Below are 12,177 nucleotides of genomic sequence, written 5' to 3'. Positions count from 1 at the left end.
ATGATTACAGACAGAAACTTCTTGCTACAATATAGATCACAGATTAAGGGACTACCTTAAGGTTGCAATAACAGTTTTACAAAAGAAAGAATTAAAACCATTAGGTATCAGAAAATGTGAGGTTATTCTTTGAAATCTTTACTAAATAAATTGCTTAGAACTAGGATAATTTAATACTTTATCGCATCACAATCAGATGACATTCAGCATCAGACCATTTTTAAGACAAGAACCAAAAGTGCATACGAAATGCAATGGGGTGGATGATGATCCAATAAGTCACTAAGGCTGACAGGTATCCATAAGCAAAGTGAACAAATGTAGATTAGAAATGCAGGTAGGCAATCAAAGGTTTACTGTTAATATTACATACTCCTAATATTTCATTTATAAATATATAAAAGGTTGTGTGGCTGCTTTTCCTGAACTGATCCGATCTAGCAGATGTAAAAACAGTGCTAAAAGAAACAGGACCTTTCATTTCAGGATTACTGAAAGGTTGCAAGCTATTCTACTTTGCATAATAATCAGAAAATGTAAATGTTTATCTCAAGTGGTTTTGAGTTTATGGCAATACTTCAACTCTGCGTTTATATGCACATCTTTACGACAAAGTAAATAACGAAGAATATGAAAACTTAAAATAGTGCAGCTTGAGTGAATTATGCATTATATCACATAGGAAGACACGATTATAAAAATGAATTTGCACGGTCACGCCTTTGACACGTAGAAGAGATACAAATAAACTACAAATTAATGTCCTGCGCATGTTCTTCACTTACCTGTCTGAATGCACATATTAAGCAGCAGAAATACCGAGTAAGCAGCAAGGCTGGCGACAATCAGCAGCAAGATACTAAAATACAAAATATTGACGTTTTAGGCAATATCTGAAATACAAACCTTTTTTTTTTTTTAAACAGAGATTTTTTCACAAGAAAGAAGCTATCACGAGACAGGATTTCCTCATTTTGCGGCTGTCTGCTGACTATAGTTCATATGGTTACTGGCCTACTCAGCATTTGCTGTTTCCTCACTCTTCACACTGTTATCTCCGCTAGAGTACATTGCCCACGGAGGGCAAAGGCAACCTGTGTTAATCCTTTCAAACCCCACCTGAGATACACACATAGTAAAAATGGGATGTGTGTGCACATATAAACTAGCAAACTTGACGCTTATGGGAGGAATCGGAGGGACAGCCTGAAGCGTCCCAGCACCGGGAGTGGAGCCGACCCCAATGCATTGCTAGAGACAGCAATTTGAGCTGGTCGCCGCGCGCACAGGCCGGATTTGGATACGTAACACGGGAGCCGAGAGCTTCGCTGGCGAATGGCAAAGGCACGAGCCATCCAGGTCTTACGCAATATAACTCGTTTCTCCCACACACGAGCCTCCGCAGCTCCCTTTGCTCTTAATTACCCAGAGAAACAGGTTACACGCCGCAACGGGAGCTTTCTTTTCCAATTCATTCGGTCTTTCGCCGGGCGTTGGCTTACCTAAAGCCCATGATTCCCGTGTTGGCCATGGCGTAGGATAAGCCGAGTATCCCGCTTCCCATGATGGCATTCATTAAATTAAACACTGCGAAGCCAAAGGAGCTCCCGCGATCCGGGGGCGCCTGCGAACAGAACAAACATGCCCAGTTAGCAAAAAACAAGCAAGTCAGCCCTGAGGCTGCGGCTGTATGGGGTAAATACGGTACACCCCCCCCGCCGTTCTGAGGATGCGGGTTGTATCACGTCAATACGGTAGAACACTCCCCCGCCCCCCCCCACGCACCCTGGCGGGCAGCAGCGGCGCGCTCTCCTCCTCCTCGCCGCCCTCCCGCTGCGGCGCCGACAGGTACCAGCCGCGCTCGCTGTTGATGGCGGCGGCCCCCCGCGGCATGGTACAGTCCGCACGCTGCATAGTGTGGTACGGTCCGGTCCAGCCCGGCCGGCGGCACCGCGCGGGGGACAGACTAGAGGCTGGAGGCGGGGCTGAGGCGAGGCCACGCCCCCAGGGGGCCGGGCCGATCCGATCCGGGGAAAGGCGCTGCCGGATGCCGTCACGGCCGGGCGCGGTGCGATGACGTCGGCGAGGCGCGCAGAGTGGCTGTGACATGAGGTGAGGGGAGCGCGCGCGCGGGGGCCGGGGCAGGGGGCGTGGGGAGCCCCCCGCTGCGAGGGGGCGGGGATGGGCGGGGCCTGAGGCGATCCTTTCTGATCCATCGCATCTGAGGCGATCCCTGTTAGTCGATCAGCTCCTTATTAGCGGATCCGATTTGACTCGCTCCCTCCTTATTGGTCAGTCCGATTTGACTCCTTCCCTATTGGCTGATCCGAGTTGACTCGTTCCTTATTGGCTGATCCGATTTGATTCGCTCCTTTCTTATTGGCCTATGCGGTTTATGCTCCGCCCCACGCAGAGGCTGGGAGGCCCAGGCCCCTTCCCAGGGGTGGGGGGGTGCCTTCCTCTGCAGGGCAGGCACCTGGGGGTCCCTTGATCATATATTAATGGCCTTTTACAGCAGCCGTTCCCCCCAGGCCCCTAATGATTGTTGTTGCCCTGTGCCAGACTCGTCCTGAAACAGCCACATCTTTCTGGAAGTGTCCTCTAGGAGGGAGTTATGTGTATGTGCAGGTGAGGAAGGGGACACATGGCGGTAAGGTAGACTATGTCAGAGAGGAAAGGTGGATTTCCTGCAAAGCCTGGAGAAACGAGCATCTTCTCTTAGCTCACGTTGCCATAAACCAGAATGACTCTGACTTACGTGGTGGGCTTCTTCTGTGTGGTAAGAGGAGCCATGATAATGAATAACCAGAAAGCACAAGCAGCATTGGGAGGTTCCCAAGAGCATTACCTAAATCAGCGTTCCCACCTGGGAGCAGTTGACGGGGCGGGAAAAGCCTAGCGAGACGGAGAAAGCTGCGTGATCTGGGATCTGCTGCAACTCTCTGAAAGATAAATGCTTTCATTGCCAATAAGCAAACCCTTAAAGCAGGTGGCCATGCTAGTATCTGACCGAGTTTAAGGGCTGGACGTGAAGGCTTCACTGTCTGCTGAACCAGGCTTTGGTTATTTTCTTCCACAAAACAGCTTGCACTGTGAGAGCTCCCAGTTACCAGCGTGTGCCCACTCTGACCACGCTGCAGCCTTTTGATAACTGAAGAGGGACAAAAGCCAAAAGAGGCAAAGTGGTGACAACTGCGTTAGGGCCTGGCATGAGGGTAGACTGGTCACGGCAAGAAAAAGCTTCAACAACAAATGTTTGCAACGGCTGACATAAGTTGTTCCATTGATCTTATGTTCAGACAAATCCCCGGCACTGTGGGGGGACAGCGAGGCCCAGAAAGCAGATACTGCCCCGATGGGCACAATACGAAGAGCTAGATAGAACCGTTACCATGCACATAACACCAAGAGCCTCACATTATGCATTATGCATGGCGGGGGGAGAGAACATCCTGCAATACCCTATAAACGAAACGCTTCAGGCAGACCACACTCCTGTACTAGTTTTTCGGGTAGCTCGTTCACTGGAGCGAGCTGAACCTCTGAAGAGTGGTTCTGCCTGTGACCGCTGGCACGACTGTAGTCTGTTTCTAGTGCTTGATTAGCATTGTCAGTGAATGTTGTACCAGCGGGCCCAATAATACCGCTGTTTAAATCAGTAGGATTATTTCCCCTTTGATTTAAGGAGCAGTATTTGGTCTATTGAAAGCAAGCGCAAGTCATCCTCCATTTGGCATAAAAATAATCTCCATTACTTAAAATTGAGAATGGTTATGTCCTGGAATAAACTGCGTAGAGAAATTGTAGAATCTCCACCATTAACATTTCTTGAGAGCCAACTGGATAAAAGTTGTCTAAGGTAGTTTATATAGGGAGGATCCTGCTTCAGATGGAGGATTGGAATAAATGATCTCCTGAGGTCCCTGCCAGCTCTATTTTCCTGTCCTTCCTCCTCCTCTTCTCCTCATGTGCTGTCTGAGACTGTTGGTAACAGGCATTTAGCAAAATTTGCAGATTTGCTAGAATCTGCCAGAGGCTGCGACGTGAGTACTTCTGTTATGGTAGTTTTCCCTGTGATTCTGTGAAATACATTTTTTGGCTTTACACAGTTTGCCAGGGGATGGAAATTCTTGGGATGTGTGGTTCATAATAATATTGCTTTACAAAACTATTGTGAATGATTTGATGCAAATGGAAGCTTTATTTTGAGAGAACAGCAAATCCGCCTGATTTGCAGCCTTATTTTTTTAAATAGGAATGATTACACAATGTCTATAAAATGAATAATTTCCCTTCTAGGATTTTATGGAGATTACATGGATGCTGTGCTAGAATATTGACAACTACATGTTTTGGAACAGCTGCCTCAAATACATCATTTCCAACAGCTTGGAAGTCATTGGCACAACATTTTGACAGACTCTCTGGACTTTTTATAGAGGTTCAAAGAAATAGTTCCTTTAGGATGCCTGAAACTGTAGAGAATAAATCTAATCCTGAACTATATTCACCACATCCTGATGTACGTGGAATGACAATACTCGACAGAGCTGCTTTCAAAAAAACAATTACTGTTCCTGTTCTCAGGGTGAAAAAAGAAGTAATAAACAGGCTGTTGAAATCTCTGAAACACATGGTGCTGCAGCGGGCGGGTCCGAAGCGAGTGATTGATGATCCGGAAGATGAACACCATAAACTTGTTTTGTTGGATCCCCATAAAATGTCATCAGAAGGTTCCCTGGGAGAAGCTGACCAAAAAATATTAGAACAGTTTGATATTATTCCTGAACTATCCAAGCGTGACGTGGAATTCACTTACGACTGTTTCAAGGCAGAGGAAATCTTCCAAGCAGTGCTCCCAGAAGGCCAAGATGTCACCTCTGGATTTAGCAGAGTTGGCCATATAGCTCACCTGAATCTCCGAGATCATCAGCTGCCCTACAAACATTTGATTGGTATGTAAAAAAAAACAAAACAAAAACTTTGGGAGGTGCACAAGTAGATAAGCATCATTTTAACAATTGCTACAGCTTGCCATTATTCACAGGGAGGACTTTAGGCACCTTTATAGTTTTTCTCTGACCTACCGCAGCCTTGTGTTTAAAAACAAATACTTAGACTAAATTAGACAAACAGCCTAATCCAATAAAAGTAGTAGCCTGCATTCACCAAGCATTGGCTTTGACCCTGATCCTGAGCAAAGACAAGCAAATAGTCAGGCTGAACTCAAGTGTCTGGCAGCAGCAGGAGCCAACATTGGAGCTGGATGACACCTCTTTTTTGATGTGGCAGCTGTAGTTCCCTGCTGCAGTCTGCCCTGCATATCAGTGACATTGCTACTTTTCTGGGTTCCCAATTCATCCCTCTTTAAAGATTGTACAAATTGCATTGAGCTACAAAATGAATCTGATCCCTGGAGGAAAATGAGGGTTTACTGGGTATATCATGGCAGTTTCTAGGTGTCACTTGCCCCATGAATCAGTAGCAGAACTAGGAGGAGCTCTCAGGTCTCCTAAGATCTGCTGTATTCACTAGACCAGGCTGTCCAATTTAGTAGCCTTACCTCCCTAGCTGCAAGCTCCCCTGGCACTGTGGGAGAGGGCAGCCCTTCCGCCACTGCGCCATGCAGGTGGGTGGCTGCCCTGCACCTCGCCTCTGGCCCTGGCTCCTCTAGCACTGCAGGCTGCACTTAGCCACACAACCTGGCCCTACCCTACTCCGCTTCTTGGGAAAGGGGCAGGAAATGAAAGCCAGAGAAGGGGCCTGGCAGTCTGGAGATCCTGACTACAGTGAGGGGAGCTGAAGCCAGGGGGAACAGATTAACCCTTTGTGGGCTGCATAGGTTCCCTGAAGAGCAGGAACAGTCACTGAGGATTTAGCTCAGTGGGAAGTGATTCTTCCCTTCTATCTGGCAAAGGGGAGGCCACCTCTGTAGTACCGTGTCCAGTTTTGGGCCCGCCACTACTGAAAGGATGTGGCCAAAAATTGGAGAGTCCAGTGGAGAGTCCAAAAATGGTCAGGGAGCTGGAGGACATGACTGATGAAGAGAGGGAACTGGGCTTGTTTAATCTAGAGAAGACTGAGGGGGGATTTAACAGCAGCCTTCAGCTCCCTGCAGGGGGATTTCAAAGAGGATGGAGCTGAACTGTTCTCAGTGGTGCCAGATAAAGAACAAGGAGCAATGGGCTCGAGTTGCACCAAGGGAGATTTAGGTTAGATATCAGGAAGAATTTTCTCACTAGCAGGGTAAAGCACTGGAACAGATTACCCAGAGAGGTGGTGGACTCTCCATCCTTGGAGGGTCTTAAGACCTGGCTAGACAAAGCCCTGGCTGGGATGATCTAGTTGGGGCTGGTCCTGCTTTGAGCAGGGGGTTAGACTAGATGTGACCTCCTGAGGTCCCTTCCAGCCCTCATTTTCTATGATCTTGTGATTCCTTTTGTTTTTCAATGTCAGGTATTTGCATTATGGGAAACTTTGTGACATTTCTATAGCGGCACGAGGGGAACTAATTCCTACCACGCTGAGAGTATACAACAACAGATGTAATAATTATGTCACTAATAAATGTTGCCATGGACCTGTTACATCTGCATGATCCCATAGAGATACAAGTGTCAGAAAACCCTTTCAACATTACCAGTTCACTAACTTCAATTGCTGCAGCATCTAGCAGACCAGTGACGTTCAGCCTTGTGCCTCTGGGGGTCAGATGAGTGACACAGGGTCTGTCTATGAACTGAATCAGGTCCTGGAGCCTGGCACTGCCCCCTCCCTGTCCCTCATGCCAGGATTGGAGCTTGAGGGCCCAGCACTGCCTCCTCCAGCCTGCAGTGTGTCAGGATTGGGTCCCAGGGGTCCTGCGCCAACCAGATTGAGCTTCATGGTCCCAGTGCCATCCCCACCCAGCTCTGCTCACTGGGATTGGACACTGCGCAGGGCCTGGGAAGTCTCCACAGGTCAGAAGATTTGGCAGTAGGGAAGCGGTGGCACTGTTCCCCTGCTGCCAAATTTCCGGACCTATGGAGAGCCCCACAGGCTAGATGGCAAGGTGCCATGGGCAGATCTGGCCCATGGGCTGGAGATTGAGTACCCCTGCTGTAGACAGAACAGCTGATGCACGCTGCCCTTTTAAAGTGGTTACTAGATACATTTGCCCATAACCTGAATGATTTTACATGTAGGTCATTACCAAAGCAAATGTATATTTGAAATACAACTACATTTCCATTTTACTAAATGTTTGTTGCATAATATAAATAACCACAAATCTGTGTAATAGGTATTTAAAGATGTAGCAGTGCTGGGGGTCCTGAGCACCCCTCTCCCCTTTTTTGCTGTGCTGGGTGTATCATTGGGTACAACAGCAACACTTGAGATTTGAATATATTTGTTTCTTTCAGGCCAGGTTATCATTGACAAAAATCCAGGAATCACCTCTGTAGTAAATAAAATCAACAGCATTGATAATACTTACCGAAATTTTCAAATGGAGATCCTAGCTGGGGAGACCAACATGATGACAAAGGTATGGTTTTTTCCTATTCCTCGAGCACAGCCAGGGTTTAAACAACACCTACAATGCAGGTGCAGTGGAAAAGCAGGGACAACTGAAAGATGCTAGAAAACTTTTAAAACTCTTTCTTTTCTTCCTGTGGTTCTCAAGAAGTGACGTTTCATACATCCCAGCCTATGGGGAATGAAATAACGGCCCCGTTAAGATCATCTTCATAGGGATGTTGTACTTAAGCATTATTTCAGTTTTTATAGGTTTTACCACCCATTCAAATCTGGGTTGAGTAATGGATTTTGACAGCGATCCTTGTTTAGAATCTCCTGTTCTGTTTTACCCAGAAACATATGAGGGCTATTTTGCATTGTTAAATGCATTTGCCCAAGAAGATAAATGTGTGTTCACCTACAGTGGCTGGAAAATAGGACTGAGACTTGAGTGCTATTCTGATCTTTACCACTGACCTACTTTGTGGCATAAGCAAAAGCCTGTGATGATAAAACTCATCCTAATAGTGTGTGTTATGATCCTTGGGATGAAAGGCACTTTGTTTAAGTGCAAAATATAATTCCGTAAATTGGGTGTCTGAGGTTTACGTGGAAGTTTAAGCAACCATTACCCACTGTTTCATTTAGCTAAATTTATAGTCTTGAAACAAAGCAATTCTCTAGTTTGGTGCAGTAAAGTTTTCTGCACGTGTAGATACGAGATCTACTTGGAATATAAAGCATCAGATTTCACTCAAGATTGCAAAGACAATATTAGCTTTTTATTTCAGTGAGGCTGGAGTCCTGTAGAGATTCTTGCACTGTTGGCACCAGAATGTAAACTATGGTTTGGGAAATGGCAGTTGAAATGATGCGGTAATTCTCATTATTGGCCATAAACTTGTGCAGTGGTCTAAACTATCCACCTTCTTTTGGTGTTATATTACATCTTTTGTCTATTCAAAGGACTTCGGTCATCAAGTTTCCTGTTGGATGGGACTCAGGTGCTTGATGTCTGCTATCTGCAGAGGCCAAGTGCAGCGCCCTTACAAAACGTTGTAGAATTGGGTCCCATGTAGCTTAGATCTGTCATTCTTGTATTGTCTGTCCTTCAGTCACTATGGACCTGACGCAAAAGAGGGCTTGAGGCATCCCCTTTTGAAGCCAGCTAGCAGTAAAGCAGCTGGCAGCCTGCTGTAAAGCCCTTGAAGGGACTAAGGAATTTTTTTTTTATGACTCTTAAAGTTGCTTCCCCTCTGCCTGCCAGTTTATTCAAGTGCAGGTCAGATTGCCGGATTGACACTGAAAAATTCCCTACAGTGGCTAAAGCATCTTTCCGTGGTCCTTCCATAGAAAGGGGAGAGTGCCAGCTGGGGACAAAAATTTTGTTTTGCGCACACAAGTCTCATTTGTTCCATCAGTAGTGTTAATATCAGTAGTACCCATTCCATTTTAATAACATGCTTTCTTTTTTGCTGAAGTAAATTAATTATGGTGCTTAAACATGCATGTGTCTGGAATCTGAATATGGAATGTTTAACCCAATGTCTTGGACTTTCAGGTTAAAGAAAACAGCATCCAATATGAATTTGACTTCTCCAAAGTGTATTGGAACCCACGCCTGAGCACAGAGCACAGCCGCATCGTCAACCTGTTAAAGCCGGAGGATGTTCTGTTTGATGTTTTTGCTGGGGTTGGACCTTTTGCCATCCTAGCAGCCAGGAAGAAGTGCAGAGTATTTGCAAATGATCTAAACCCTGAATCCTACAAATGGCTTCAACACAACTGTAAACTGAACAAGGTGGACAGAACAATACAAGTCTTTAACATGGATGGCCGGGATTTCCTCAAGGGGCCTGTGAAAGAACAGCTAACTAAAGAGCTCTCGCTTTCAACAAAAGAAAAGAAAAACTCTCTACATATAGTCATGAATTTGCCAGCTTTGGCTATTGAATTTCTGGATGTTTTCAAGCATCTCTTAGACGGGGAACCATGCAGCTCCAATCTCCTTCCCACAGTGCACTGTTACGGCTTCTCCAAACACGATAATCCTGCCAAAGACATTCAAGACAAAGCAGAAGCTTTCTTGGGAACATCCTTAGAGGGACGCTGTTCTATTCGCCTGGTGAGAAATGTGGCACCAAGTAAGGAAATGCTGTGCATTAGTTTCCAGGTCCCAGCTGATGTGCTGTACAAGAGGCAGTGCCCTACTGAAGGTAAGCCCTAGACTCATGCTGCTCAGTTCTTAGCGCTGGCAAGCTGCAGCCTTGACACTTCAGAGAGGAAGTCAGGGGTACATTAGAGGATTAAGATGAATCTGGGGCTAACTTTCACCTCAGGCACAATGATGTTATTGTCTTAGTCCCTCTCCTGCATGTTGGGGCCCATCTGCATGGTGGGTTTTGTGGCTGTGTGGGGTCAGTTTAGGATTGAAACCTCCAAGCGGACAGAATCAGGTCATACCCATTTTAATAGGGAAATGCTTATATAGCCACCTGCACTCCCAGAAGTATCTGTTGAAACTCTTCCCAAGTTTAGTGGAATTGTGCATCCTCAGGTCAGCTACACCAGTTCACATTACATCTTTTAGCTCTGTTTTGGCTTAAACCTCCCCTCTGAAATGGTATCTGTCGCTAGCAGTGGGAGCAGCACCTCCTTGCAGCCATTCTCATCCTGCTCTTTTCACTCTGGTCTCACTCCAAGTATCACCCTGGCCTTGCCTGCTGCATCTTTGCTGTTATTAATAATTCTGGAAAGAACCTCCAGAGAACCAGAACAGTGGTCCTGGGTGTCCTGCTCTGCACCACTGCTTGGGCTCTGACAACTGGGTCATGGTTCACAGGGCCTCTGGCAGCCCACGGACTCAACAGTAATCTAAGCCCCTCTGCAGGGCACCTTTAGTGGCCTCCTTTCCTCCCATGCCTTTCAACCAAAACAGCAGCATAAAGAACAACCCAATCCAGTGCAGCTGCAGCTGGGCTGCCTTCTCTAAGCTCTCCCCAGGCTTCTGCGCAGCTCTGCGAGCTTCTCTCAGCTTGCACCCTCCTGGGCCTGCTCACAGTTCCTCTAGCCTCCTGTATTGCTCCTTCATTCAGTGCAGGGAACTCCTTCAGCTACCACCGCCAGGGTTGGTCTCCAGTTCCCCGCATTGCTTCTCTGCTCCCAACAGTGAGCACCTTCCTCCAGCTCCACCCAGGTCAGACTGCCTGCTCTGGCTCTCTGCTTTGACTTGACCTGTCTCAGTGACACGTCCAAGTGTCACAACTCCAGTAGTTCAGTGCAAACACTGTCATATAGATTTCTTTTGTTGCCTGTGAAATAACTTACCCCTTTTTGATCTTGTTCCAGTGAGTCCAGAGGAACCAGCCTCTAAACGTCTGCGCCCAAATGGAGATTCTTCTGAAGAAAAATCAATCAGTTGACAAGAGCACTGACCAGTCCTTTGTCATTAATTCGTGGAAGACACAGTAACGCAGGTTGGGTACCTCCAGCCTTCAGGCTAATCAAGGCGGGCTGGGTTCTTCCTTGGGCTAAGACAATGCACTGTCCTAATGGATAAAGTCTGTGCTGCATCTTTTTTTTGTGAACAGCCTGCTCCCTGGTGGCTTTTGTTTTTGTTTAATTCCAGCATCAAAGCGATGAAATCATTTGTTTTATTGCATGGGATATTAAACTTTATTTCCTCATTTTATAACGGTTCTATTGTCCAGGTCCTTCCTTAAGAAAGGAAGAGCAAAGCGTGGTGCGCTAACCCACACTAGGCATGTCTTCTGGTTCAGATTTATGCAGCTTATGGCAGGGCGGCACCTGAACACGGACACGTCATTCCGACTTGAAGCTGTGGAAATGTGAAATCTTTCTGCGATGATGCCGAATGTGCAAGGCCACCTGAATTGGCACAGTCTGGCTGGGTGTCCCTTGGCTTCTCAGGCAGATCATGTGTGTCTAAGTAAAGACAGCTTTGAAAAACATGCTCTGAGGTCCAGGTAAATGCACAGATTTGTACCTGTGCTGCACCAGTGATCACTGGTATTAAGAGGAGGGGCTTAGAGTGCCAAGCTTTTAGCTAAAGGTGGAAGGACCCTGCCGTATTACTGTACTGACTACTAAATGACCATCAGCATGCAATGATAGATTTGTTACAAGCTTGGCGTATAGGGCACAATTACCCACACTCCCCTTTATTCCATGGACCCCACAATCTCCTGGTCATTCTCCTGCATCTCTCTTCATTTGTGACTTCTGTGAGCCCTTCAGAGGATGCTCCTCTTCCCCTCAAGCTTTCAGTGTGGGCTTCACAAGGCTCTGCCCTTGAACCCTTCCCTTCTCCCTCTTACCTTCTCATGGGTCACCTTATCCATGCACACAGGATCAGCCTGTTTCTCTGACATCTAAGTGTTTGTACTCTGTTCAGCTAAAATGGGACCCCATTTCCACTTCCATCTTTCTCCCTTGCTCTGGGGAACATCACCATCCTGCCTGTCACTTGGGCCCACCTGGGCATCATCTTTGACCCTGTTTCTATGTTTTCACAGCCAGACTATATCTAAATCTTGCTTTTCTTTTTTTTTGCAAACCCTCTCAAAGCAGGACCTTTCCTCTGCTGCACACACCTAGAATTCCCTTGACCAGGCTCTTATCTCACATCTCTGGTTTGGCAAATGCAGTCTTGAACCA

General features: G+C 46.7%; 2 protein-coding genes across 3 annotated transcripts in view; one reads left to right on the top strand and one right to left on the bottom strand.

Moving 5' to 3' along the window:
* The window catches only part of SLC38A6 (solute carrier family 38 member 6), a 53,024-nt gene extending 51,015 nt beyond the window's left edge, over positions 1–2,009 (bottom strand). The window contains exons 1-3 of the mRNA XM_014595156.3: positions 1,786–2,009; positions 1,503–1,624; positions 786–859 (exon numbers count right to left, since the gene is read on the bottom strand). Coding sequence (XP_014450642.2) covers positions 786–859; positions 1,503–1,624; positions 1,786–1,914 — 325 coding nt within the window. The 5' untranslated portion in view covers positions 1,915–2,009. The remainder of the gene's footprint in view (positions 1–785; positions 860–1,502; positions 1,625–1,785) is intronic.
* Positions 2,010–2,027: 18 nt separating this feature from the next.
* TRMT5 (tRNA methyltransferase 5) lies at positions 2,028–11,194 on the top strand. 2 transcript variants are annotated; one of them, XM_014595149.3, is made up of 5 exons: positions 2,028–2,112; positions 4,300–4,955; positions 7,404–7,528; positions 9,062–9,716; positions 10,849–11,194. In XM_014595149.3, exons 1-5 carry the CDS (start codon positions 2,108–2,110, stop codon positions 10,920–10,922), a joined length of 1,515 nt encoding a protein of 504 aa, XP_014450635.1. In that variant the 5' UTR covers positions 2,028–2,107; the 3' UTR covers positions 10,923–11,194. The 2 variants fall into 2 exon arrangements, with proteins under 2 accessions (XP_014450635.1, XP_019349622.1); XM_019494077.2 differs by lacking the exon at positions 2,028–2,112 and adding an exon at positions 2,554–2,628.
* Positions 11,195–12,177: the final 983 nt, after the last annotated feature.

Source organism: Alligator mississippiensis, chromosome 2, assembly GCF_030867095.1.
Source record: "Alligator mississippiensis isolate rAllMis1 chromosome 2, rAllMis1, whole genome shotgun sequence".
In the NCBI taxonomy this organism is placed as follows: Eukaryota; Metazoa; Chordata; order Crocodylia; family Alligatoridae; genus Alligator; species Alligator mississippiensis.
The sequence above is the reverse complement of the archived record's forward strand: the minus strand, read 5'-3'. Positions and strand labels throughout refer to the sequence as shown.

Coding starts and splice junctions, on each gene's coding strand:
- TRMT5 (XM_019494077.2), top strand. Junction 4,956..7,403: donor GCCCTACAAACATTTGATTG/GTATGTAAAAAA, acceptor TGTTTCTTTCAG/GCCAGGTTATCATTGACAAA. Junction 7,529..9,061: donor AGACCAACATGATGACAAAG/GTATGGTTTTTT, acceptor TTGGACTTTCAG/GTTAAAGAAAACAGCATCCA.